This window comes from Drosophila yakuba, chromosome 3R (assembly GCF_016746365.2).
Source record: "Drosophila yakuba strain Tai18E2 chromosome 3R, Prin_Dyak_Tai18E2_2.1, whole genome shotgun sequence".
NCBI lineage: Eukaryota > Metazoa > Arthropoda > Insecta > Diptera > Drosophilidae > Drosophila > Drosophila yakuba.
In genome coordinates, this window is record NC_052530.2 from 16344755 (window position 1) to 16370020 (window position 25266).

A 25266-nucleotide genomic window follows, 5' to 3' on the forward strand; every position below is an offset into this window, starting at 1 on the left:
ATATATATTCAATACTTATTTGACCAACATGGATTCCAAACGTGTTTCCCAAATTATTTTCGAATAAAGTTATGTTTTGGGAGCAAATTCGTTTTGTGTACAAATGATGACCACACCTGTCTGTAATAAATACCCCTGTAAGTCAGGACATAAGCATCTACATCGAAAAACAATTTGTATAAATGTTATGTATTATTTATTGTGCCATCGCTTTCGATGCGCGTGATCTCCAGAAGATGAATGGTGTGTCCACCCATAAACTCTAGCAGATCCACACCCGACTCCTTGCCAATGTCGTCCATGCTAATGGGCAAAGCCTGCAGCTTCCACTTCTTGAGGAGCGCCTCAATGGACCAGTCGGCGCTTCGCTCCTGGTATGTGAATATGAACTTCGCTCCGGCATTTCGTTCCAGCAGAAAGGCAACTGTGACCACGATATCCTCGAACACGCTGGGATCGTAGAAGCAGTCTGCTGCAATGATGAGGTCCAAAGGCGGCAACCGGAACACACTGTTTAGCAGCAGGCCCCAACTCAGACCCACCACATCGATGTCAACGCCTGGCTGCAGCTGATTGGCCTGACAGGACTTTCGGATATGGGCCAGTGACTTGGGCAGAATGCAGTTGTCAGTAAGTACCACCTGAGCTCGGCACTTGGCTGCCAGGATGCCGGGCAGGGCGGTGCCGCTTCCCAGCTCTAGGATGCGCTTTCCGGCCAATGACTGTCGTCGCTCCCACAGAAAATGCGCTAGGATTGGGGCGCAGGGCCACGTGTAGAAGGAATAGGCTCCCTGAAGCAGCTGTAGGTGGATTTACCATACTTTAGTTACTACAAGAACACATGGTTCTAAGGATTACCTCGGGTATTTTGATCTCCAGTCGCTCAGCGGGTGATCCGCTGAAGACGAACTTGCGGATATGCTCGGCGGTGGCTGTGGCCGCCACAATTTCGTTGTCCTCGCTGCCGCTCTTCATGTGGAAACGCATCTTAGCTCAAGCATGCAGGAGTATTACTTTTTTTTTCACTAAACTGAAGCTATTTTTCAGAGTTTTGTTTACAACCTGTTTGATTAGCGATGCCACTTCTTGCGATAATTTTATCGATAATCATTGAGGTGAGCGAAGCAAATAGTAACCAAATATTCCAAGTGTGACTTGAGTAGCAGTTGAAAATTAATTATTAAACGAGTTCTCATATGATTAAAAACACAAATTTTGTTATACATGCAATTTATAAAAATTTTGGGGTATTCCAACTAGTTTAGTTTAATGCCAAATTTTCATTTTATTTTAAAGTGTTCGTTGCTGAGCGCGCCCCTTTCTTGTGACCGCAGGTGCTGCTGAATTCTGTAACGAGTGCATGAGAACTCGACAATCGCACATCTCTAATGATCATTTCGAAGTGTTGATTTTCTCTGTGCCATGGAAGGATTAAGATTCTAAGAAAAATAAAATCTTATCATAAAATAAAAGCTAGAAAAGAACAACGCGATGGTCTTGTGGGGGAACTGGGAGCGGTGCGAGAAATTGGGCCAGGGCGGATTTGGGGAAGTGATCCACTGGCGAAACCGGACTACGGGCCGTGAAATTGGTGAGCTATAAACATCTAATGGTCTAACACAAATGTTTATTAGTATGTTGACATGTGCAATTCCTAGAAACGGGCTGAAAGCGTTTCGAGGTGCTGCACTGAAACTGATAGCAGGGCCGCCCGCGCAAATTCGTGCGTGTGTGGTCCCCGGATGAGATAGCTTATAGCCTTTCGGCTGAGTCAGCCGAAAGCCAAACTGTGCGACGCAGATACTTATAAACGTCGGTGTTTATTTATCTTCCACTTAGCCACCAAGCACATCAAGGAGTTGGAGTCCCTGGGTGCCGATCAGCAAGCCAAGCTTAGCGAGCGTTGGAACAAGGAGTTAAACTGGTCCCGCCAGTTTCAATACTTTCCCCACATTGTGGCTGGCGTGATCCTGGACAACGAGGATCCGGCATTTTTAAGCTACTTGAATGCCATGCACACATTGCCTGTGATTGTGTTGGAATACTGTAACGGAGGAGACGTGAGGAAGCGTCTACAAAGCCAGGAGAATGCTAATGGTCTAACGGAATTTGAGGTGCGACAGATCCTGGGCGCCCTACGCCAGGCCCTGCATTTCCTGCACTCGCAGTGTGGGATTTGCCACCGAGATTTGAAGCCGGACAACATAGTAATCCAGCGGGGAACTGATGGGAAGAAGGTCTATAAACTTACTGATTTTGGACTCGCTCGAGGAACTCCCGACCAGACCATGGTGCAGAGCGTGGTAGGCACCCGACACTACTTCGCCCCAGAAGTGGTGGCGACGGGTTGTTACAACTCGGCCGTGGACTACTGGTCCCTCGGAATAATTGCCTACGAGCTGGCCACTGGTGAGCTGCCTTTCATTCCCCATCAAACTCCAAAAAACATTTTAGTCAATCTGATGAATAAGCCCGCCGAATGCATTGCTATCACGGAGGATCCAGAGAATAGTAGTCGTTTTGTAAATCAGTTCGAACTGCCACAGGAGCATCATTTGTCGGTGCCCTGGGCTGCTAAGTTCACAAAATGGTTACGCAATCCGCTTAACTCAAACTACAAGGAACGCGGCCAACTAGCAACTGATGAGGTACAATCAGTTCCAGTCGTCTTCGCTGAGCTGGACAAACTTCTCAATATGAAGGTGCTAACTATTTTTGCTGTTAACTACTGCAAACGACTTGAATATGCTGTCTCGGAGGAGATGACTATGAAGGATCTAATTGGCTTGATTATCAAGGACACCGGAATGGACGGAAAAGACCTGTACTCCGTGCTGCCCACTTCCCATCCGCACAAAAAGATTACGCCTGAAAGTCCGCCTTTGCAATTGTATGTGGAGGAGTGGAGTGACACAAGTAAAGACTCACAAAAGTGGAATAGGCGTAGCAATCCACCTGTGATGCTGTACATATTTCAGGGCAAGGAAGAGTGTGACTACAGTGAACCACAAGTCCATCTATCAATTCTCGCTCGGAAGTTTATTGCAAACAAGATTAAGTCGGGGGAGAGATGGCTGCAAAAACGTGTGGTCTTGGATATACACCACATGCTTACCAAGGAGCAAGCTAACTATGAAATGTTTGTGTCAGCAATAAACGAGCGTGCGCTGTCACTGGAAGACGAAATGATCGAAAATTCGTTCATAGATAGCATCGATATGCAGCGTCACATAATCTCTTTTGCCTACGAGCAGCTTATAAGTTTGCAAAAAGAAGCCCAAGCTAAGATCCCGTCCTTTCAGGTAGCAATTCCCACTATTATAGTTAATCCCGTAGTAATTCTGTTTTCTTCCAGCTTAACAGAAGCGTACAATTGGAGAAGCTTACGCATAATTACGATGCCATTATACAAATTTCAAAATCCATTAGGTCTCACTTGGACGCTTCCTTGCGGGGAGCCCAAAGCATGGTTAAAAGCACTAGTCAACTACTAAAGGGGGTGTACGAGAAAGATCTATTCGATTGGTAAGGTATTTATATAAAAGGTCCACCGCAATAAATGCAGTATTTTTCGTTTTTCTTAGCACTCGATTTTATAAGGAATATCTCTGCAATGGCGCGATAATTTCACCGTCAGGTTTGAAGAAGGTCGCCGAGCAGTTCGCAACCACTCGTTCTCAGTTATATAACAAGGGCGAGGCTAGATCCCTGTCCAAGTCTATCGATCGCCTGCACTACCTTTATTATAAAAGCAAAGAGTCCGTACCGGCCCTCTTACAAAAATTTTGCGACATCAAGAAGGAGATATTTGAGCTTCACTTGCAGATGTTGATGCCAGCCCCTGTCATACAATATCCGATTCTTCAGCTAAGCTCAGCGATGGACCGCCTTACTATGAGCTCTAGCTTACCCAGCTCGGGTCCATTTGACTCTTTAGGCACGGTAAACGCTATCGAAGAGGCTGAAAGGATTAACAAGATGTAAGTAAATATTAAATACTTTATTAGGTATTTACTAATGAGTCATTTGTTTTAACAGGCTTGTTCGTGAAATGGACATTGATCACTATTAGTGTGCATTCTGGTCGACCAGAAATTTGTATTTGATTTTAATCAAAATTGCATCAATATTTGTCTATTCGAAGTCGTTGAAATATGTGTTTTCGTTTTATTTTGTTATTACCGACTCATCCAATTGGCAATTTATGTAGCTTTATTAGTTTTATAAAAACATGGCATGCTCTCATTTTGAAACGAATTTTATTTTGTTATATGCTTATGTGCTCTGTGTTATGAGCACTGAAATAAATGACAATACTTATAAAAATTGAAGTATTTTTACTAGCTCCGCTTTTGCACTGGACAATCCGAATGTTTACATTACTTAATTTCAGTTTGCCGCATTAGGTATTGGTCTGCTTTCCAGATGTCTTTGTTCCTATATCACTACCTGGTATATATTTAAACATCAGTATATATATATTTGAATTATTTATTTACAATTATGTATATTTAAATGTATGACTTTTCGTACAGCTTAGCTTAAATTTCTAACAATTTTATTTTGTTATTTTCAAAAGCATATATATTCACTACAGCTGATAAAGTGAACGTATTTTTCTTTTGGCTAAAGACAAAACAAAAACTTGTTGATATATATGTATATAACAGACTGCTTAATTTCTGAATAAACAGCTGTATATAGCTTGGCTTGGTCAATTGAAATGAAACTTGCTGAGGATTGCAATGTCACGGGAAATTGCACATGCGGCAGAACAGAGAATTAGTCGGCTTTTGGCCATGCCAGACGTGGCTATAAAAGCGAATCGAGCAACTGGGCAGCCACCACAAGCCGAAAGCCGGTGACCATAGTCAGAACTTTAAGGAGATCGCAAGGAAACACGAAATGAACCAATTCAGTTTGACGGGCTTGCTTTTGGTCCTAGGAGTAGTACTACATATAGAGTGGACAACAGCCAAACCTCAGGCGAAAAAGACGGATCAGCTGCGTACGTAAATCAAAATCTACTTATAGATTAGTTTTGTTTTTCTTATCTTTTTCCTAATAATTACTCAGGGAATGGTTATAATGGTTTTCTTTAGATTAAACTTCAATTTATATGAAGATCGTAAAATAATTTTGTTGCTTCGTCATTTTAGCATCTTTTCTTAAGGTATGCCATCGCAATGCACCCGACCTAGACACTTGCGCTCGGGAATCTTATGAAGCACTGCGTCCACGTCTTATGGAGGGTATTCCTGAGCTGTATATACCGGCCATGGAGCCACTGGTTGTTCCTCAGGTCAAGATGGACCAGGACTCCGGGGCCATCTACTTGCACTCGGTGTACCGAAACGTCAAAGTCACAGGCATCTCGAGGCACACGGTCAATGAGCTGCGCCTGGAGCCTTCAAAACTAAAGTTCATTGTGTCTCTGACCTTCCCAAAGCTGCATATGGAATCGGACTACAGCATTAAGGTCAGTAGAGAAGTATGAAATTTGTCTGTTCGAAAATCTAAACTAAACTAGCTTAACTATAAACTGTTCTATTATTTTAGGGAAAAATTATGATGATGCCACTTCTGGGCGATGGCCACTGCAATGTGGATTTGGGTAAGATAAATGATCCAGACCTTTGATATATATTCATTGGTAATAATCCTGCAGTTAACATCACCATGCGAACCGAGCTGATTGGACAGGAGTACAAAAAGAATGGAGCAAACTTCTTGAAGATCAACACTGTGACGGTCAAGTACGAGCTATCTGATGTCCACATTCATCTGGATAACCTTTTCAACGGGGACAAGGCATTGGGCGATCGCATGAACGAGTTCCTCAACGAGAACTGGAAGGCCCTGGCCGATGAAGTGCGTCCGTTGATGACCAAGGCGCTGGTGGATATTTTGAGGGCCTCCGTGGATAAATTGTTTGCTTCCTTTAGCTACGATGATCTGCTGCCCAAGTAATATATCGAGTGAAGCATATTTTTTTGTCTATCTTAAAGATTTAATCGTAGTACAAACAGTAGCCTACGGAATAAGCACACAATTAAAAGCGAAATAAATTATAAATATAATACAAAAACGGCGGACGTGGTCCTGAAGATCACTAAACCAGCCAAAGTTTGGTGGGCATCTTGGAGAAGACATTGTTCCACAGTCCATGAAAGATGTCCGCCAGTCCCAGTTCCAAGTCTGGACGCAGCTCCGCTATCACCTCTTTGCCGTTTTGATTGAGAAACGAGTTAATCGATGCCGCCAGAATTTCGTTTCCGTTGAATAGATTCTTTAGGTGGATTCTCATGGCGCCCACATCGAAGCCCACCTTCATTTCATCTATATGGATGATCTCGTCGCCCGTACGAGTCTCGTTCCGTAGAGAGATCCTTGTGTACACGGTTGTGTGTACGTTCTTCAGCGCCATAGCCACGTCTCCATTGCCCACAAGAGGTAAAAGTAGGATATTTCCCTTCAGGTTGTACTTGGCCCGGATTCTAAGCCTTGGTAGCTCCAGCTCGAAGTTTAGCAGGCGCCGCTCAAGATCCAAGCTAAACAGTAGCGGATAAAAATGATTGTGTGTGTTATTAGCTATTTGGTTTTATGTACTTTAATTTAAATCAATTTTATTACTCATTTCAGTGGTTTATGTTTTATTACCTGGCTCGTCGCACAGTCGCGTTAGACGGTCCCCGGATGACCAGGTCCTGAAATCCTCCCGAGAGCACGAGGTTGCCACTGCCCTTGGACACCGACACCTGGTCAATGTTTAGGGGCTCGAAACTCTTTACCCCGATCTCCGGAATTCCGGCGGCTAGTGCCGGAAAGCATCCCTCGAAGAGTTGCCGAAAGCACTTGTCCTCATTCGGATTAGAGCGTTTGCACGTCTGCAGCCACGGGGCTGGGAGACAAAGGATATTGGGTTATACATTTGTTTTTCAGTCGAATTTATTTTTTAGTTTTTTAAATTTTTCTTTGTTAGTTAAATATTAGAGTTGAGCACAACATCTGTCAGGTCTGTCGGCCAACGTTACTTACGCCTCTCCTGCAACGGCAGCTTGTCGTTAACAATTTCGCGAGTATACGCCCCGTGGGAGCCTGGTATCAGGCAGATAGAACCGAAAACGCTCAAGCTAACGGCCAACTTCCAGTATGATGTGCTAGCCATGTTTACGGGCAAACGAAACTAAAGCAAGGGGTATCCTTTGGTTCGGCACTTTAATCCGTGGCGTGAAATCCGCTATCCGTTGAGCGCGACCGTTGGCGACGATGGCTCGAGACCAAGTGCCGGGATAGCCAAGAGAAAAGTCGAACGAAACCATCGAAGGCCATGATGGCCAACAATAGTTGTGTTTTCGTGTGCTGCTTTTGCGGCCAGTTTTACATACACTTTTTTTCCCGCACTGGCGTTACGAATTCCGCAATTTCGGTACCACTCGTTTGCCCGCCTGCCAAGTGACCACCGAAAAAAGTAGATGAAAAAAGTTTTAAAAGCAACGCACTTTTAAGGAATAGTTTTTATTTTACATTTTTTATGGACAAGGCTATAAAGAAATGTACAAGATGTTAAACCAAAAATGTAGCATACGTTTTGGTGTTGAAAAGAATTGTTCTTTCTACAGAATAAGTCACGGATGTTACTGGGAACGTCGCTAGTTTATAGAGGTACTTCAAAGAAGAAATTGTAGGGAAAAGAAAGCTATTTAATTATATTTAATGCCCAATGTGTGAACGATTAATTTTATAAAAGCCACTCAACTCGTTGAGCTTCATCGGCTTTAATTACTGCAGGTACTATGCCAACTTTCCCAAGTGTAGTGCACATGAAGCTCCACCACTTGACCGAATATTTGGGATGTTTTATTTGTTGTATTGATATTTGTGCTTTTATGTTGCCTTAAATTTTACTTTCGTTTGCCGCGTAAACGCCACCGATTCCCAGCTTGTTTATGTTTATGAACGTTGCGCCACACACACGCTGCCACACATACATACATACAACACACATATGAAGTATGTCTGTATGGGCTGGCCTGCTTCGAGCTCCACCAGAGCTCCCCCGAAGTTGTTCACCTGTTGACTACTTCTGGTATTACGCAGACGTGGCTCGATGGCACCGGGCGTTGGAGTTGGAGTTGGAGCTGTCTGTCTGCCTGGGATCGTCGACACTGCCTTGCCCCTTCATTGTCACGGGTGTTGTCCGGTTTTCGGTCTCTTCGTGCTCCAATGCCTAGGGCCACCGAGTCTGCCCATGCCCCACAATCTCCCCACCTGTGGAGCTTGTCGCGTGCACTCTGGTTGCAAGTTTCTGTTACGCAGTCTCCCCAATTAATTCTTATCATAGAGCTGGTCCAGAAAGTACATCTCGTGACACTAAGTAGGAAAATTTGTATTTGCTTTTAAAATACTAAGTAGGAAAATTTGTATTTGCTTTTAAAATTCTCTTACATTATAAAAATAAAATGTTTATTGAAAACGTTGTCGTTTTACTTTTTCTCACGCTTGCATCTCTAACACTCATTTGTCATTTGAAAGTCACTTAATTGCCGCAGTTTACGAAAACATGAATATGCAAATTCCACTGTTATGTGACTTATAATTATTATTATAATCTTTCTCCCCCAAGGTTTCAATGTTGCATGTTGTGACAATATCCGAATATCATCCATGTTCATCTCTCATGTGTTTGAACTTAAAAGTTGCGTGCGGAAATTACCGAAAATCGTGTCTGCGGATTGCGATATCTTAAATTGAAGCTGCTTCCTTACCGACTAGCCCATAAAAACAATATAAATAAAATCCAGCCGAGATCGAACAGCTGTCGAACCGGCAAAAGTTGTCCCACTCGTAAAGCCTGGGATTGCGCAACGTTCGGCTTGAATTATTAACCAGCGTTTTATTTTCTTTAAACGCCAAACAAACGAGTTTAATGCTCGCTATTGATTTTTTGTATTTATGTTTTATTGGCGTTTATTTTCACACTTGTTGGTGCATTCCTGGTTTTTTATGCAGTTTTTTCAATACCTCCAGGTTGTCAGCGCAAGTGATGCAATCAGCCGTCTCCATCACTTTTTGCTACATTTTTTTTAGCAGTGTCATAAAAGCAAAGAAAACAAATAATTGCATGGGCTTTCCCGTGGCTTTTGGCTAATCCGCACCTGATCACGTGCAATTGGCGCCAAGAGGTCAATAGCTTCGATTGGGCTTGTTAAATTGGCACCTTGGCAGGCAAGTCACGCCTGTAATTTAATTGTTTATCACTTGGCTTATGGTACATTTTGACACTCTGACATTGACCAACTAGCCCGACAGCGATTATTGGGAAAATGTTTAAAAAAATTGGCAACCGTTGGAACAAAACTATTTAACTGATTTTCAGTTTACTTCGCCATATAAAATTTCGCGGGCTGCATACAAATAATAAATACTTTGTAAAAAAACTTTAAATGGCTTTTTTAGTATGAAAGTAAGGTGATGTAGATATGAATGTTGTGTAAAATTGGTAATTTAGGCTGCGCTTAAAAGTAGGCAACGCTTTTTATCCACCTTAAGCTCGAATAAAAGCTCTCAAATACGGTAAAACTACTTAGCCGGTAGAAAAGGACGGATACACATTTTTTGACCAAAAGGAATTGCAATCTTTGCCAAGGTATACTATATTCATTGTATGAGATACTGAAAGGATTTATCGCTATATATATTAGACCCACAAAGGAGAAATACTAAACTCAAAGTTTATTTTAATACAATCTTTATTTAGCGTTCATATTGAATGGAGCAGAGCTATGATATTAATTCTAGACTTCTAAATGTTCTATTAAGTGGGTTTGGTGGGGAAGTGCGGAAAACACATAAAATATTTAAGCTACTTGAACAAGAGATTATGTAAGGACCTAAATGAAACTACATTATACATTACAAGCGAAGCGATAATCAATATCTGTACACACATAAAACTTGATGGATAAGCACATACATATAGACGTAGATTTGTACAACAAGAATTGCTATTAGTTATTTACAAAGAATACAAACTAAGTGCCATTCTGGCAGCTCTTAACTAAGAAAGGGCCTATTTGCGACTCGGAATTCAATTAAATTTAGCTAGTTAATGGTACTTAGAATCAATCTTATTCCCAAAATACGTTGCAGATAGGGAACACAATTAGCTAAACTTAATTAAACAAAACCGAGACCGAGACCGAGTAGTCCTAATGTCTAAAGTCTTTTCAATGCCATGATTCCAAGGAAGGCTTTAAGTGTGGGTGCAGTTTTGGAGAAGGAAGGAGATCACATCACAGAGCCAGTGTCCGGAGCCCAAAGTTCTAGCCTTACGAGGTGGCCATCAGCTTGGCTGCCTGGATGACGTTGTGCTGGTGATGGTAGCCTGCCAGTTCACTGGCCGCTCCGCCTGCCATGGCCGTTGTGGATGCAGCTCCTCCGAGCGCACCGAAGGTGCCGCCGAAATAGCAGTTGTTCACATAGTCGTAGTTGGTGGCACTCGCCTCCGTCTTCACTCCGTAAGCGGCGACAGCGGCGGCGGCATGGAAATGGTGATGTGCCGCCGCTGCCGTCACATGGTGTCCATGGGATCCGCCGAGGTGGTGGTGGTGCTGGTAGTGGGGCGAGGGAGTTCCGTTGCTCAGGGCCGGCGTCTCCGCACTGTGCGATGTGTAGGCAGACGCACTGCCTCCGCCGGAACTGCTGCCGGGCGTGTAGAGCTGCGTTCCTGCCGCTCCGTGAAGCTGGCGGGCACTTAACTGTGCCTGTCCAGAGGATGGAGTCATGCTGTGGCCATGTTGCTGGTGCTGCTGCTGCGTCGTCGCCTGTCCGTAGAGGGGAAAGCATTGCTGGTGTGCCGATTGCTGCTGCTGCTGTTGCTGTTGTTGCTGCTGTTGCTGCTGCTGCTGCTGCGTGTTGTGATGTCCCATCAAGGTGCTACTGCTGCTGGTGCTGCTCTTTATATCCGTGTGCAGCTTACCGAGGCTGTGGCGCTCCAAGCTGAGCGAGGGTTTGAGATCTGTAGATTGGAAAGAGGTGATGAGTGTCTGGGAAATCTAAAGTGGGGTGGCTCATGCTCCACTTACCATGCTCCTCCTTGCACTCCTTGATGGCCTCCAAGGTGGAGCTTGTTCCGGATCCCGTGCCCGCTCCTCCCGCAGAACCACTGCCTGTTTTCTTGGGCTTTCGCTTCCTGGTCTGGATGCCATCCTTCCTCATGGCCAGCGGTCTGTTCACACCGTGCAATTTGTAGTACAATCCGCAGGCATTGCACACGGGTTCGCCATCGTTGTTGCGCCTCCACAGTGTGGTGGTTCGGGTGCCGCAGTTGGTGCAGCACAGGCCCATCCTCCTGGTGGCAGTCTAAAGGCAGGCAAATTCAGATTAGCACTTAGATTTTGAGGGGATGCGAGGGGTCTACTCACTGCACTCACCAGGCGCTTGCTAGGCTTGATCAGCGGCCGGTTCATTCCGTTCATCTTGTGGTACAGTCCGCAGGCGTTGCACAGGTAGTGTCCGGTTCCATCCCGCCGCCACAAAGGAGTGGAAATGGCGCCGCAATTGACGCACTCGCGTCCTTCGCCGAACTGGAAGTCCATGGCGCTCTCGTAGGGCGAGGATCGCTGGAATCCCGACGGATCGTAGGCACTGCGCCACGAGCCCATCATCACGGCGGCGTTTGGAGGGTAGAACTGTGCATGGGCCGATCCAAATCCCTCCGTGGTCCAGGCATTCTGCGCCGCAGCGCTTCCGAAATGCGCGGCCACGTGGTTGTACTGTCGGTTGGATGGCACGTAAACCGGAGCGTTCACCGCCTGCTGGTGATAGCCGGACACCCCGACTCCGACTCCGGCGCTAGCCGCACTCCCGGCGGCAGCCAGATCTGTGTATGCCGCAACGGCGCTGCTGTGGTACATCTTTACGGCGGCGGCGTGGGTTGCAGAAGCGGAGGCGGAGGCGGATGCGGATGCGGATGTGGAAGCAGAGGCCACCGGCAGCGTCACGTTCTGATAATCGCCGCTGAAGTGAGGATAGTCGCGTGTCGACTGCTGATCCGAGGTGGACTGAAAGCAGAAAGGACAAATATATATCAACTTCATGTTAGGAATAATGTTCTTATTAAAATATATGTTCTAACTTTAAAAAATTGATTCAAAAATACTTTTTGTAATATTTAAATATTTTTAAATATTTAAGCTGTATGTTAATACTGAATAAAACAAGCCTATATATGTCCCATATGTTTGTGACATTTGTATATATATTATATATATATACATTGTTATGATTTAATTCGCAGAACTTAAGTAACGTTATGTTATTAACGACCCAAAAGTAATAGTTAATTTGGGCAGGACTTCTCCCAGAGATCATCTGCCCTCCCATCCCCTTAAATCCCTTGCCCAACTCCCAGTTCTATCTCTTTCCTTCAGGGACTGCCATTGGATGCTCTGCCACTTGGGCAACTCCCCTTGCTTGGCAGCCATTTTGGATTCGGTTCTTGCTGCAGCTCCTGCGTCTGCTCAACACCCCTGCCCCGAGCGGCGCCCCCTCCTCCATGTGGGAACCCGTTTTCCCGGACTGCGCCCTTTCGAGTTGGCAACTCGAGTTAATGGCGCTCAGCGTCTTGCATCTCCACACTGCTCGTGTATCGTGTATTTGGGCATCCGTGAGTTTGTGCATCTGTATCTTTGGCTTCGCAGCACTTATCTGGTGCGTAGGCACTTCGATTTCAGGGAGGAGATTGAGGGGCATGCCATAAAGTGTCATTTGAAGGCACTGGGTACTCTTACTTCGAAATGAAAATTGGAGAACTGCGCATACATATGATTTCATGAAGAAAAGATGAAGGTAGAGCAGCGCCCGAAGTAGTAAAAGAGCCTAACTATCTACTATTTAATAACATTTCAAATTTGTTATTGCGAATTATCTTTAAACTTAATCAATACACTGCAAATTCATCGGAGCAATTGTTTGTTATTTCACTACAGATTTTCATTGTTCATTCAACATTTTTGCACCAAATGAGGGAAATGTTTTCAAGTGGCGTTGGCTGTTTTTCCCCACATACTCTTATATTTGTATTCCTATTTCAGAAAAGTTCAACAGCCAAGAAATCAAAAGCGCGGGCAAAATAAAAAACAATAACGTAACTCGACAGCGATCATCGAAATCTGTGCTTCACATCGCTTTCAATTAAGGCGCCAATTGCATATTTTTATTTATGCGGATATATTCCAATATATTTTTAAATTGCCTTTACAGTCAGCACCAGCAAAATCGAAAAAGGAGGGGAAAACATTTGACGTCTTTATCTTATCCCACAAATTTAATGCGATGATGTATGAAATTTTTAATTTTTCTCATTGCCGTTGCCGCGAGGGGGCTACAAATAAATTTTACTTGTAAACAGATGGCCACTTAAGGGGCGGGGTATTCGGAATGGCAGTTTGGGAATATTCATGGATTTAAAAAATTTAAATTGCAGTTGAATGTAATTGCTGGAAGTCGCGTTGTTGGGCAAGAATTAACTAATGTATTACCGGATAAAAGTGCCGGCGGCAACTTAAGTTTTCTAAAGGACGATAGGACGATAAGTATTTCGCTATTTAAAGCTTGATAAAAATAATTTAAGCTGATTATAAAATAAGTAAAATGGTTTTAATTAAAAGTTATAAAAATTGTAAATTGTATATGTATCATTTGTTTGCTGCAAACTCATTTATTCAACGAATTTAAACATTTTTAAACACTAACTTTAACTTTAATTGGCCAGCGCTAAATCACACTGGGATAATCCATCAGATTGATCGAGTGCAACGTGACGTATGAGCAATAATATTTAAGACTCAACACGCAACTGTCAAAACAAATTAATTGAGTGAAGTGGAGGGGGTGAGGGGGAGGGAGAGGGGATAGGTGAGTATCGGTGCAGCATTTTCGGCTGCAACTCCCCAAATTCCAGCGGAGCCTGGGTGCGAAAGGGACGGCACGACGGTGGCAATCAAAGAGTTGACCACGCGTGCATAATGACGTCGCTCCCTTCAGAAGATCACTCGATCAAAGGAGCGCCGAGTGAGAGTGAGAGATGCGATGGCGATGGCGATGCCGATGGATTCAAAGTGGGATTGGAAGTTGCAGGGCGAGATCAAAGGAGGCGGCGACCACACGAAAAATTGTCAACAAGCCGGGCAAACACAAAGGCAAAGACAAAGGCAAAAGCAAAGGCAAAGCGATGAGAGGTCGCCTTTAGTACGGATCGAAGGGATCATGACGTATGGGATCCCGATGGGCGACTCAAGGAGGGTAGGAGGCTTGGCGCTTATTAAAAAGCGATCAGCAAAAGGGACAAGCCGCGAAATCCCCAAAGGAGGCGAGGAATTCAAATTAACAGCCATAAAAAATCAATTTAAAAAAGTGCACTTGGAGAAGTGCATGTTACTTTTGTAAAAAGTCGTAAAATTTTAATTTATTTACATACCCAAAACTATGAGACTTTAAGATTTGGTTTAAAAATAAGGGATTCCTATAAATATAAAAATATGATTATAATCCATTATAATCGAGTTGAATCGCATATTTACTCTTTATACTTTAAATTTCAAATTAACATTTTAATATCTAAATAATGAATGTAATAATTTCTGTTTTTGTTTTCAAGTGTAGAGCAGAAGCGAATCAAAAGAGGATACCGAAACCTATAGCTATACCAAGTATAACGTTAATAATTTGTCACCGCAAATGAAGGAACAAAAACAAACAGAGAAAACCACTTGAGCGGGAATGGCCGCGCAAAACAACAAACAAAACAAAGGCCGAGGAGCCAGAACCAGGATGAAAAGAAGGAACCCAAGCAGGAGCAGGAGGAGGAGGAGGAGGATGAGTCGGGGGACCGGTGGATAAGTGGAGAACGAGGATGAGCGGCGCTTTGAGTGCTTGTATCTTGTTTTCATCCCGCTCTTAAGCTGGCGCTCGGCCGTCAAGTGGAGGATCCTGTTTTCCACTCGCCACCGCTCACCACTGCTCACCACTGCCCGCCACTTCAGCCGCCTCCACTTGACTCATTCATTCATTGATCTTCGCTATTCCAGGCTCTCACCGTGCTTTCTACTGCCCCTTTCTTTCCCCTTCCCCCGCGCAGCAGATCCTACCCCAACCTGGCAGCTTGTTTCGATTTTAAATTTTGTTTTGGCCTAATCGCTAAGCCATTTAAGTTTGCCGCCTGTCGAGGCTCATTTCGTCTAAGGAGAGTCATTTTACTACAACTAATTGATGCAAGTAGATTAAGGAGTTATTAACGTCGATGCGATTTGAGTCAACTATTGGAATCTGATCAACTATTCAGCGGTATTGGGGGAAACCAAAGTGGGTTAAAGTAGTATTTACTCTTATCAGGAATCCAATTAAAATCATAAATGAAATTAAAGTAATATGAAAACTAAGTAAGACCAAAATATTCTTAAAAATAATACTACTTTATGAATTGCTTTCTTAAATGTAGCAGTATAGTTAGAATAAATTTAAAAAGTATTTTTTATGATTGAAAGATTTCAACAAGTTCGGAACACGATACGCCAGCCAAAAAGAAGCTGTAGCACAAGTTCGGTGGCATATAAACAAAAACGTGAAAAACTTGGAGTAAACTTACATCGCCATCACTCAGTAAGATGCCCATGATTTATGGCCGAAAAGTTCGCGATTCGCAGCTCGTTTTTAGAATGATTAATGGGCCACGCAAGCAGCTCAGTTCAAGTTGAGGTTGAAACCGATACGGATTGGGCTTCCGATTTGGATATATTTGATTTGATTCGATTCTGTACAGCTAGTTATTGATATGAACGCTGGCGTTGGGAAGCGTAAATAAATAATCGTATCACAAATACATTCAGATTAATTGCAACAAGCTCAGAAATGTTTTATTGCACTTTTACACGAAGTTTGTTTATTATTTATATGACATTTTATGGGCCTTGTTGTAAGACATTTGATTAATGTGGCCTATAAAGCGATAAATTTCGTTTTAATCCATTTACGAGCACTTAACCGATTCCGGGGCTTTTGTGCCTGTTTTCTTAATTTTGGTTGTCTCTTGTTTAATTTTTTGTTTTTTTTTTCTTGAGAGCGGGAGCACAACGATCCGACTTCCTTGAGGCGAACAAACAAACTAAAAAACGCCCCGGAGTAAACAAAAACTTAATCCCAAATATCCAGATCCAGTTCCATCCGTTGACGTCGACGTCGACTGCGACGCGGGCAGCGGATCGGCAAGAAGTCAACGGCAACAACATAAAAAGTCAATTTCATCAATGGGCAGGCAGTCCGTCGTCATCGCCCCTCTCTTTCCCGCTGCCCCCGTCCACCGCCACAATGTCACCCAATCTCCACGAGTCAGAGCGGGATGCACTGGGCTGACAGGTAAAAATTTGTAGGTGCATTCCGGACGCCTACGTCGGCAGCGACGCCGGCAGCGGCGCTGACTCGAAAATTAGTCAATTTCATGTAAGTCTTGAAAAATGATGTCCCGCACACTTGAGCCGGGAAATCGAGGCAGGTCCAGGTCGGCACTTGAGACCCGAAACGGTAGGCACTCTACCACTCGTCTTCCCTAATCCGCTTTTCCAGATCCCGATCCCGAATCCTATGCCCATTTCTTTTATCCATTTCTAACACAGAAAGAAATGAAATGGAAATATGCAAAGAGTTCCTAAAAATATATTTTTTTAAAAATGTAAATTTATTTGTTAACTTAGAAAGATACGAATCTATCTTCTCCAAATTAAACAACCTAGTTATGTATGTGAATGTATCCATTTTCTATCTTTTTAAGGTACTTCTTAGTTATTTAATCTCAATATCTACTGGAAACGTATACAATTTTTCTTGTGTGTATCACAAATCAGAAAACCGAGGCGATATTGTGGGCACTGAAGGTCCAGCCCATTGTCAGCAGCTCATTAAATGGCCTGGGCGTGTGTCTATCCCCGAGAAAGGATCACAGGATCTGGACAGGCTCGAATTAATTGATCGCTCAGCCCTGTGTGTGCTTGTGTTTATATAGCACCTAATGGTAGGCGATTAATTCAGTTGAATCGAGTTGCAAGTAGGGCTAGAGGAAACACAAAGAGTTTGTTGGAAACCACTTTCCAAGTATATCCACACACTTTCAATCCAAAGTACACAATAAATATTATAAATATTATAATACTATACATGCATAGTTATGGAATATTAACAAAGAAAATTAATCACATAATTGTGCTTAAAATTCCATTATTTAATCCTCTATTAAGGCAAACCTTTTTTGTAAATCTTTTTTTTATGAATCTTTAGAGATAATTTCTAGAATTCAATTCGTCAAGTCCTAAGCCATTAGTTTCGGGATTCCGCATCGCACCACCACAAATCGACCACAAATCACTCGCAAAGCGACCGGAGACCCCAGGAGTCGTCATTAATCAAGCAATTTGCCTTAGTTTCTGGCAATCGGCCAAAACAAGAAAAGGTTCTCGGATTCACTCCATTAAAATGCAAAGCATAGGTGGCAGAAAAAAGAAGAGGAAACAAAAGCAGGGCGAGGAAAGTCAGTCAGTCAGCAAGCGAATCCAAGGTGAGGTAGGAAAGATGTCAAAACAAAAACCGCAGGGATGGCGTTTTCTGAGGAGGAACGCAGAGGAGGCGGACATGCGCATATTTCAATCCGCGCTGACACATCCTGCTGCGCTAATGGACCTTAATTTGTGAACAGCTTTATATATCATGCGCCAGACCGTTAATGTGATCATCCACACGATCTGAAGGCGACTGCGAAGTTGAAGGTGGAGATGGAGTCGGAGTTGGCGATAAAGTTTTTATGGAGCTTATCGAACGGAATGGGGCAGGCACGCGCTTTCCTGGAAATGGGAAAAACCGCCAGGGGAAAGGCTCTGGAGAAAGTGCAGGAGAGCCATTCTCGGGCTCATACTCTGAGCCCATTGATAACGTGCAGACAAATGATAATTGCCACGGCTCCACTCTAATCCTTTTCCAGCCATGGAAAACCTTTCAATTGACTCCGTTCTTGGAGTCGGGGAAATGTCGCCAGAATTTTCAAAGTGGCGTCACCGCTTATCCGCCCCGTCCGACCCCTTTCTCCGACTATCTGCTACCCCTGCACTCGAAGGGAACCCAGTGAAGTCTAATTCTCGGGTACTTTGCATCTCGATGATCACAATTCCCATTGATCGTCATCGCCATCGCCATCATCGACGTCTTTCTACCCCGCTCGCTGGGTATGTGGATCTCCCTCTCGGCAAAGATGAAAGCGATCTTTATTGGTTTTTGTAGTGATTTTAAGTGGATTTGTGGTTCGATTCTTAATGCCGAAGTGCGCCAGGCCAGCCTCGGATTCAGAGATCCACAGATTCGGCTTCAGCCTCAACTCCAACCTCCGTGGTCGCGGCCGCGGCTGCGATGTCTCTGCGGTTATATCGTTTTTATTCAAATTTGTATGTTTATTTCTTTCTTTATGCGTAATTATGAGAATCTTCCAGCTGTCGTCGGCAGACGAAGACATACTTGGCCCACGGCTGTTGAGTGTTTTAGGTCGTTTGAGGCTTGTAATTATGGACTTTGGTTCGTCTTTAATGTCGCAAATGCATCTAGCTGAGGGAGGAAATATGGAGGTTCAGATGAGCAAGGTTCTTCGATGGCATTTCCATCGCAACTTGGGAGAGGCCAGTGTGGCTATTGACGGGCTATCAGGCGGTTTATAGTGAGTAGAAAGCGTTTAATAGTGGTTATTAATATGACACATTTTAATGCTTTTTAGAATTATATAAGTCATACAAATAATTACAAAGAATACCTATATCTATGTAATCTGTGTGCTAAACTAGCATAAGGAACTATAAATAATATTCTTAAGAGATCTGAGTTTGTATAATAGTAGTTAATAGTATTTATCAGCAACTTGTTATCAAAAATTCCACGTATTTCAGAATACCATATATGTAAACTAGTTTTTATTTACTGCTCCAAATGCTTAGTACCCAAATGGCTCAGTTATTTTTCTAGCGCCACGAAAGTTGCGATCTGGTTTCGTTATCGCATTACTATTAGGGGCTCTTTTTTAACAGCCGCGGCAGTTACTCATCAAAGTAACTTCCCGAGCTCCAGTTTTCATAGCGTCAACCCCACTTGCCCCCCTCCTTTTTCAGCCCGCACTCAATTCAAGGAGGCACTTGACATGGCAACTAAAACGCAGTTGAAGTGCGACGGCTACTTACAAATTCCCGAACAACAAAAACAAAAAACGAAGTACTAGCAAAGAACTCAATTTGAATATGGAAAGATAAGTGAGCCCCCCGCCCCTCTCTGTAATGATTGTTCCAATCGCTGATTTTTAGTGTGTGTCAGTCTATAAACATCGCTGCGGATAGAGGCGCATTAATGCTTATCACCGTGCCTTCGGCAGGGAACTGATGGCGGAAATGGGGACTTATTGCAACTATTGTTCTGATAATATTACATTTGGCTGTACATTTTGTTTTATAATTAATTACAAGCGCGATACGCGTATCTGTGTTCAGTGAGCGCACTTATGTTGGCCCATTTTCTGTTCGTGGGCTATGGGGCGTGTGAATAACGAAAGACTCAAGCAACAAACTTTATTAAGGTGTCCTTAGTGGCCAGCATAGATGGCGGATGGCGTCTATATCTGACCTTTTTGGTCTCCGCCGATACAACGATACCAAGAAGGTGTCCCCGTTTCTCCCTGATATATGCAGTATAATTTAATGCACTGGAAAAAAACGGCTAGTCATATTAACAAAGATCGCAAATTGAAAAAATTTATAAATTATTTTTTGATAAATACAGTTTGAGCTTCAACTACTAGTTTAATATGATTACTAAGAGCTAAGAAAAATGTTTAAAATACTAAAGATGTATGTGCATATATTTACATATATACAAATGTTTTTCTGTGTGTAGGCTGTGACAAGTTTTCGGCACGCGGTCCGACATATTCAGATTCTCGAGGAATTTGCCTCGAATATGTCGCTCGATTTGGCCCCACTCCGCCGATCGTTCCGTCGGCTCCTGAGCAAAGCTTTTAAGTGTCTTGGCGTCGGCGCGGCTTATGTCTTCACGTCTCGCTCCCTCTTGGGTGACATTTACATTTGTGAGATCAGAGAGAAACACACAGCGAAAGAGGGGGACCGCAGGGAATTAATTGCTGTGGAAAAATCAAGATTTAATCGGCGCTCTTGACTGTGAAAAGATGTCGCCTAATTTTTCTAGCCTTTAATTAACTAATTATGGCCACCTAATGAAGAAGGCAAATGTGCATTCGGCAGTATTCGAAAGTTTTTTATGAGCCTTTGGCGCCGATCCGAGCCACAGATGAACTTTAAGCCTGAGAAATATCACGATAAGGTTCAACTGCAGGCGGTATCGAAATCAGTTTTCTCCAGCACAATTTATTGTTGGAGCTTGTGCACCACAGCTTCCCCTAAGACCCACCGATAAGTCCGAAGATTATGCCTCTTTTGCGTGGGTTCCATAAGGCCATGAGTAAGGCGAGCTTATCGGACTGACTCTTTGTATTCAGACTAAAACTTATACCATATATGATTAATGTGGAAATGCGATAGGAATTTAATCTTGCGCCACTGGTAAACAATATTTGCGGATAAGGATTGGAGAACAGTGACCGAATGTTCTATTATGTTTTTATTATTCATATTTGAAAAAAAAACAATAATGACTTGCAAACTATTTCTAAATAACAACGGATGATTTACTAAAATAAAATGTACGATAAGTTTTACTTCAAGAAATCCTGTGAGTAGTTTTTCAATGTTTTCAGAATACCTTCAAATATAGCGCATATAACACATATAACCCACACAGCAAGCAGCTCAGACTGCTGACGCCAAGTTCCCGGCTACCGAGAAGTACCAGGACCTCGCCAGGATCTCCTATCTGCTCTTGGCCGGGTCCTTGGCTAACACGCAATTAGCCGCCGTCTTGCAGGGCACGGCAGGACTTCCAGGACGATGGGTCAATGGGTCTCCAGACCAGGGCTGTACTTCCTATTGGGCTCGGTGTTCCTGGCCCGTTGACCTGCTCGATGCAAAGTGCAGCCAGGGCATTTATCATCCGCCTGCCAGTGCCAGTTGTTTCTGCCTCCGATACACTTTCCACTTGCGTGCTGCATTCTCGGAGCCGGCTCTACCTGAATGAATATGGTTATGGATATGTCCACATGCCGGGTTCAGTTCAGTTTGGTCGACTTGGGATTGGGCTGTGTGGGCTGGTGGTGGTCAGCCTGGCGAGCGAGTGTTGAAGTTGCATAATTAGGTTGGGTTGGGTTGTGCAGTTTGCATTTCAACCAGGTTTGCCTGGGGGTTGCTTGAGCAGAGTTGTCAAGTTGCTTTAAGAAATTAGAAATTATTGACTACTAAGACGTTGCCCTTTTTATATAAAATTGTGGAAGAAATACAGCTTTCTTTAAATCTACTACATACATTTATCTAATCTACAAGCACAAGTAAGAAATTATTTGTACGACTCATGTGAATTTTTATAAAATGTAATATAATTATTATTTCTACTGTATTAGATATCGAATAATTCATTTGAGTGCCTGGTAACCCTATCCCTAAATAGCCTTTGACTTGGCCTCGCACATCAATTTGGGTTAGGATTTATGATGCAATTTCCCAAAAATTCTTTCGGCCATAGCTGGAGACAAAGTCAGAGCCATTTAACTAGTTTTGTTTTGCCTTCTTTCCTGATGCTTGAAGCCAATTTCAGTTTTATGGGTTTCTGTTGGTCTCATAAAAGTGTCATAAATTAAAAGGCGCTTAAGCACGCACACAGATCCATCCACAAACCCACTGCAAGTGGACGGAACAGGAATAGGAATAGGGATCATGTAACCTGTGCCACTGGTCACACGCAGCGCTTTTGACTCATGACCTCCTCCGGGGCATGAAAGGCCATGAGATTGGCTAGCCTTTGGCCTGCTTTTATGGCCCCTACGGACTTGCCTTTACTGTTTTCCACCTAATGATTTTATGGCACTTTTTGCAATATTTTCCTGCGTTCGGGAATCTGCCGTCATGTTGTGTCATTGTCAACACGGTCGGGCCCTATGGGATTCCATTCTCCGACCTCTCGGATGTCTGGGTCATCCATTCTGTTGTCCTGTTAGTGGTGGCGCCAGCAGTTAATTGCTTTATGGAATGACACTTGTTAGTACCTTAAGAAGGACGACAAGTTTTTGGCCTCTGCTCGGAAGTGAAAGTGTAGCAAAGGGTTGCAAGGTAACTAATTGGTCTGGTCAAGGATAAGCATAAAGATTATAGAATGGGTTTTTACAATTCAAGGACTATTTCGCATCGATATCGCGATTAGATATACCAAAAGCGTGGATATTTTTGTCAAGATTATATTCCACATTTCGATTTTCCTAGTAATGGGATTCTTCTTAATTTTGAAGTCCAAATCTTTATTTTTCTAATCCCAAGAATATGCATAAACCAATTCTTTGAATTTGAGTATTATAGATTTGGTTGCAAAATATAAATATCCCACTACTACTACCATTACAATATTGCATGCATATAGCACAAATTGTAGGCGATAAGACCACTTTGAGTGTAATCAAACTATCGAAAAAGTCTGTTTAAGATGCCTAATTGTTGCCAAGCCATTTCATTTCTTTTCTTTCTGTCTAAAACCCCCTCGCCCCTTTTCTTGTCAGCTGCTTACACCTTGCTCTAATTTATGTGCATTACCAAAGAGTTTTGGCCATGTTTCGAGCGGAGAGGAGTCGAGACCCTAATGAATAGTGATACCAGCTAATGTTAATGGTAATTCGAATGTTAATGACTGCCGTCCGTTGTTCTCGCAAGTTTTGCACTGGAGTCTTTTGTTGGGGTTGGCCCGAGTCGGCAATTTATGTATCTGCAGTGCAATTGTGCAAGTAATTATGCCAACTACTGGAGTGCCAGTGGCAAGTGAGTGTTGAAAAATGCATGAAACAAGAGCCAGTTTTCAACTGTTTTCAACGGCTGTTAGCATTCGACTGCCGTTTGGCTGGCTCCCATCAATAACGGCCAACTGGCTGTTGAATGGAAGTCTGAAAGATTTTTGACACTGCGTCTTTCAAAGGGGAGCTAATCGAAACAAAACTGCACTCGTGTCAACTGCCAATGGACGCCAAGTTCATATCAATACCTCTCCGGGGACAACCCCTTTCCTTTCCTTCTTGACAGCTCAAAAGTTGATCGGAAATTTATGGCATTTCTTGCTATATTTTATGGCAGTTAATGCCAGAATATAAAACTCAAGCGCATAAATTACAATTCAATTAAATTATTGATAAATACAACAATGCCCGAGGCAGTATAAATCTGATATACGCCCAGCCGCTAATGGCACCATCGAAAATGATTTAGTTGCCAATTTTTGTGGGCCAAATTTACGACCCTTTCACATTGTTGGCTTCTGGGTATCTCAAAATGCATTTAAAATGATTTCTTCTAGGTTTATCATAGACTATCGTGAACGAGTTTCTTTATTTAGATTGCTATCTTAACGCAGTCTTAACATGTTACATGGCTTTACATCAGTCCCATGCTAATTTCATTGTTGATCAATAAAGATTGTGTTGTGGTTGATCATTAGCTTAGCTAATTGATATAACATCATATTGCTTATGTCTAATTTAAGCTGTAACTGTTTTCACACAAAGTTGCAGTTCGCCAATCATTGAAATAGATCATTGAATGGCACTTAACAGCGATCTAATGAGTCGCCACTGGAGTTGAAACCAGTTTTTTAATTTTCTGATGTTTATACAAATGGGGATGTAAAAATCAAGATGTTTGGTTGATATAAAGATTAAAGAAGGATTTTCCAATTGATGATTAGCTATAATTATAAGATCCTTACCGTATTTTAAGTAAGTAGAGTTCCAAAAAGGATTGTTTGATTGAAGGATTGGACTGAGTGCTCCGTTTTTAATAAACGTGTTATGTATCAAATTAAACATACTTATAAGTAAGTAAAAGCCAAATAACTAAAATTAATTAAATCTAATTTAAACTTACATAGTTTTGTATAAACAGAGACTATCTGTATTTTCTGTCCGTTTGATTCGTCTGCGTATCTCCAAAGGCTTTGTGTGATTTATGCTAATCAAGATTCGTATGCCAATTGGCAGTTATGGCACTTAATGGCCTTTTTGTTGGGCGGTTAAACAGAAATGTAAACTGCTTTTAAATCGCATTTATTGTTTTCACAGCAAACGTTTTGTGAGTTTTTGTTATGTGTGCGCGGTTTGATTTGATTTTGAATGCTGAAGTCCAAATAAAAGCGCCACAAATCACACGAAATCCACAAACTTTTGATGGGTACGAACAAAAAAGGCAAAGATCACAGATCACTCACAGATACACTATTGCTTTCGGCAGCTATTGAGTTAGCCAAAGATGGCCAATGAAACAGCGGATGCGAGAACCGAAACCCGCTCAATTAATCAAAATGCGGGCTATTAAAAACGGTGAGTTTTCCAGTTTTCAATCGATGGATGATAGCTGTTATAGATCACTCCTATTTTTCGTTTTTGGCGACGGCAAAATCGCGTTTCGCTCGCTTCATACGCTGCGTTTCCGTTTCGCGTGTCGCGCATAAACGTTCGGAATCCAACTGAAGGCAAGGAATTTCAAATTCGACGGGGACTCCTTGTCGCACCGCCTCCGTCAGTGTGTGTGTTCGTTCTGATTGGAATGGGGAAACTCTGGCACACATATGGCACACATACGCGGTATACGGTCACACACGCGCGTTTCTTTTGGGCTTCCGGTTGGATGTGCGCTGAGAGAGCGACTGACTGCACTCTTGCGGGCAAACAAACGGGTTTCCCATTCACACGCACGCCTGACACACACACACTCTCACTCGCTATCGGTATAAAAGTGGGTGTTGCCTTGCCAGCACTCGCTCTCCCTCTCACTCTCGCTCACACTCACTTAGCAGCCCGTCCTGCTTGCTCGCTCGCTTACTTAATCAAAATGTGGCCATATTAAAGTTAGCTTGATTTGCTGTTTAGATATTGGTGAGCTAAAGAGAGAGGGAGAGAGAAACAAAGAGAGACAGGGCGACTCTTTGGGGACAGCCCACTTTGCTCTGGCTAACGCGGCGTATGCGCAATGTCTCGCCTTTGCCGCTTAAAGGCCATTATATGCGCTAATAAAAGGAATAAATTACGTATAT

The 25266-nt window shown here is 43.0% G+C and overlaps 5 protein-coding genes across 7 annotated transcripts; 2 read left to right on the plus strand and 3 right to left on the minus strand.

The window, feature by feature from the left end:
- Positions 1 to 183: 183 nt before the first annotated feature.
- Positions 184 to 1171, minus strand: LOC6537096 (methyltransferase-like protein 23). The gene is made up of 2 exons (XM_002097621.4): positions 859 to 1171; positions 184 to 800 (listed from the first exon to the last, which is right to left on the minus strand). The coding sequence occupies exons 1-2, from the start codon at positions 985 to 987 to the stop codon at positions 186 to 188; spliced, it is 744 nt and encodes a 247-aa protein (XP_002097657.1). The 5' UTR covers positions 988 to 1171; the 3' UTR covers positions 184 to 185.
- Positions 1172 to 1372: 201 nt separating this feature from the next.
- LOC6537097 (inhibitor of nuclear factor kappa-B kinase subunit beta) lies at positions 1373 to 4326 on the plus strand. Its single transcript, XM_002097622.4, has 5 exons — positions 1373 to 1591; positions 1840 to 3302; positions 3356 to 3525; positions 3585 to 3980; positions 4039 to 4326. Exons 1-5 carry the CDS (start codon positions 1492 to 1494, stop codon positions 4070 to 4072), a joined length of 2163 nt encoding a protein of 720 aa, XP_002097658.1. The 5' UTR covers positions 1373 to 1491; the 3' UTR covers positions 4073 to 4326.
- A 504-nt stretch (positions 4327 to 4830) lies between these two features.
- LOC6537098 (protein takeout) lies at positions 4831 to 6088 on the plus strand. The gene is made up of 4 exons (XM_002097623.4): positions 4831 to 5008; positions 5160 to 5479; positions 5560 to 5614; positions 5669 to 6088. The coding sequence occupies exons 1-4, from the start codon at positions 4906 to 4908 to the stop codon at positions 5968 to 5970; spliced, it is 780 nt and encodes a 259-aa protein (XP_002097659.1). The 5' UTR covers positions 4831 to 4905; the 3' UTR covers positions 5971 to 6088.
- LOC6537099 (circadian clock-controlled protein daywake) lies at positions 5989 to 7168 on the minus strand. The gene is made up of 3 exons (XM_002097624.3): positions 7039 to 7168; positions 6661 to 6901; positions 5989 to 6551 (listed from the first exon to the last, which is right to left on the minus strand). Exons 1-3 carry the CDS (start codon positions 7166 to 7168, stop codon positions 6113 to 6115), a joined length of 810 nt encoding a protein of 269 aa, XP_002097660.1. The 3' UTR covers positions 5989 to 6112.
- A 2566-nt stretch (positions 7169 to 9734) lies between these two features.
- On the minus strand, positions 9735 to 24821 carry LOC6537100 (GATA-binding factor A). Of its 3 annotated transcripts, none has more exons than XM_015192635.3 (4): positions 24102 to 24821; positions 11427 to 12065; positions 11088 to 11364; positions 9735 to 11020 (listed from the first exon to the last, which is right to left on the minus strand). In XM_015192635.3, the coding sequence occupies exons 2-4, from the start codon at positions 11916 to 11918 to the stop codon at positions 10332 to 10334; spliced, it is 1458 nt and encodes a 485-aa protein (XP_015048121.1). In that variant the 5' UTR covers positions 11919 to 12065; positions 24102 to 24821; the 3' UTR covers positions 9735 to 10331. The 3 variants fall into 3 exon arrangements, with proteins under 3 accessions (XP_015048121.1, XP_002097661.1, XP_015048120.1); XM_002097625.4 differs by lacking the exon at positions 24102 to 24821 and adding an exon at positions 15650 to 16189 and having other exon boundaries at positions 11436 to 12065; XM_015192634.3 differs by lacking the exon at positions 24102 to 24821 and adding an exon at positions 15650 to 16181.
- Positions 24822 to 25266: the final 445 nt, after the last annotated feature.

Excerpts from the sequence above, each read along its gene's own strand:
- LOC6537098 (XM_002097623.4), top strand. The coding sequence starts at position 4,906 with ATGAACCAATTCAGTTTGACGGGCTTGCTTTTGGTCCTAGGAGTAGTA. Across the intron at positions 5,480-5,559 it reads AATCGGACTACAGCATTAAG|GGAAAAATTATGATGATGCC; the intron begins GTCAGTAGAGAA and ends CTATTATTTTAG. Across the intron at positions 5,615-5,668 it reads CCACTGCAATGTGGATTTGG|TTAACATCACCATGCGAACC; the intron begins GTAAGATAAATG and ends ATAATCCTGCAG.
- LOC6537097 (XM_002097622.4), top strand. The coding sequence starts at position 1,492 with ATGGTCTTGTGGGGGAACTGGGAGCGGTGCGAGAAATTGGGCCAGGGC. Across the intron at positions 3,303-3,355 it reads CTAAGATCCCGTCCTTTCAG|CTTAACAGAAGCGTACAATT; the intron begins GTAGCAATTCCC and ends GTTTTCTTCCAG. Across the intron at positions 3,981-4,038 it reads GCTGAAAGGATTAACAAGAT|GCTTGTTCGTGAAATGGACA; the intron begins GTAAGTAAATAT and ends TTGTTTTAACAG.
- LOC6537099 (XM_002097624.3), bottom strand. The coding sequence starts at position 7,168 with ATGGCTAGCACATCATACTGGAAGTTGGCCGTTAGCTTGAGCGTTTTC. Across the intron at positions 6,902-7,038 it reads GCTGCCGTTGCAGGAGAGGC|CCCCGTGGCTGCAGACGTGC; the intron begins GTAAGTAACGTT and ends TTTGTCTCCCAG. Across the intron at positions 6,552-6,660 it reads GCGACTGTGCGACGAGCCAG|CTTGGATCTTGAGCGGCGCC; the intron begins GTAATAAAACAT and ends GCTACTGTTTAG.
- LOC6537100 (XM_015192634.3), bottom strand. The coding sequence starts at position 15,676 with ATGGGCATCTTACTGAGTGATGGCGAT. Across the intron at positions 12,066-15,649 it reads TCTTACTGAGTGATGGCGAT|TCCACCTCGGATCAGCAGTC; the intron begins GTAAGTTTACTC and ends TTCTGCTTTCAG. Across the intron at positions 11,021-11,087 it reads GGAGTGCAAGGAGGAGCATG|ATCTCAAACCCTCGCTCAGC; the intron begins GTAAGTGGAGCA and ends TCCAATCTACAG.
- LOC6537096 (XM_002097621.4), bottom strand. The coding sequence starts at position 987 with ATGCGTTTCCACATGAAGAGCGGCAGCGAGGACAACGAAATTGTGGCG. Across the intron at positions 801-858 it reads TGGAGATCAAAATACCCGAG|CTGCTTCAGGGAGCCTATTC; the intron begins GTAATCCTTAGA and ends ATCCACCTACAG.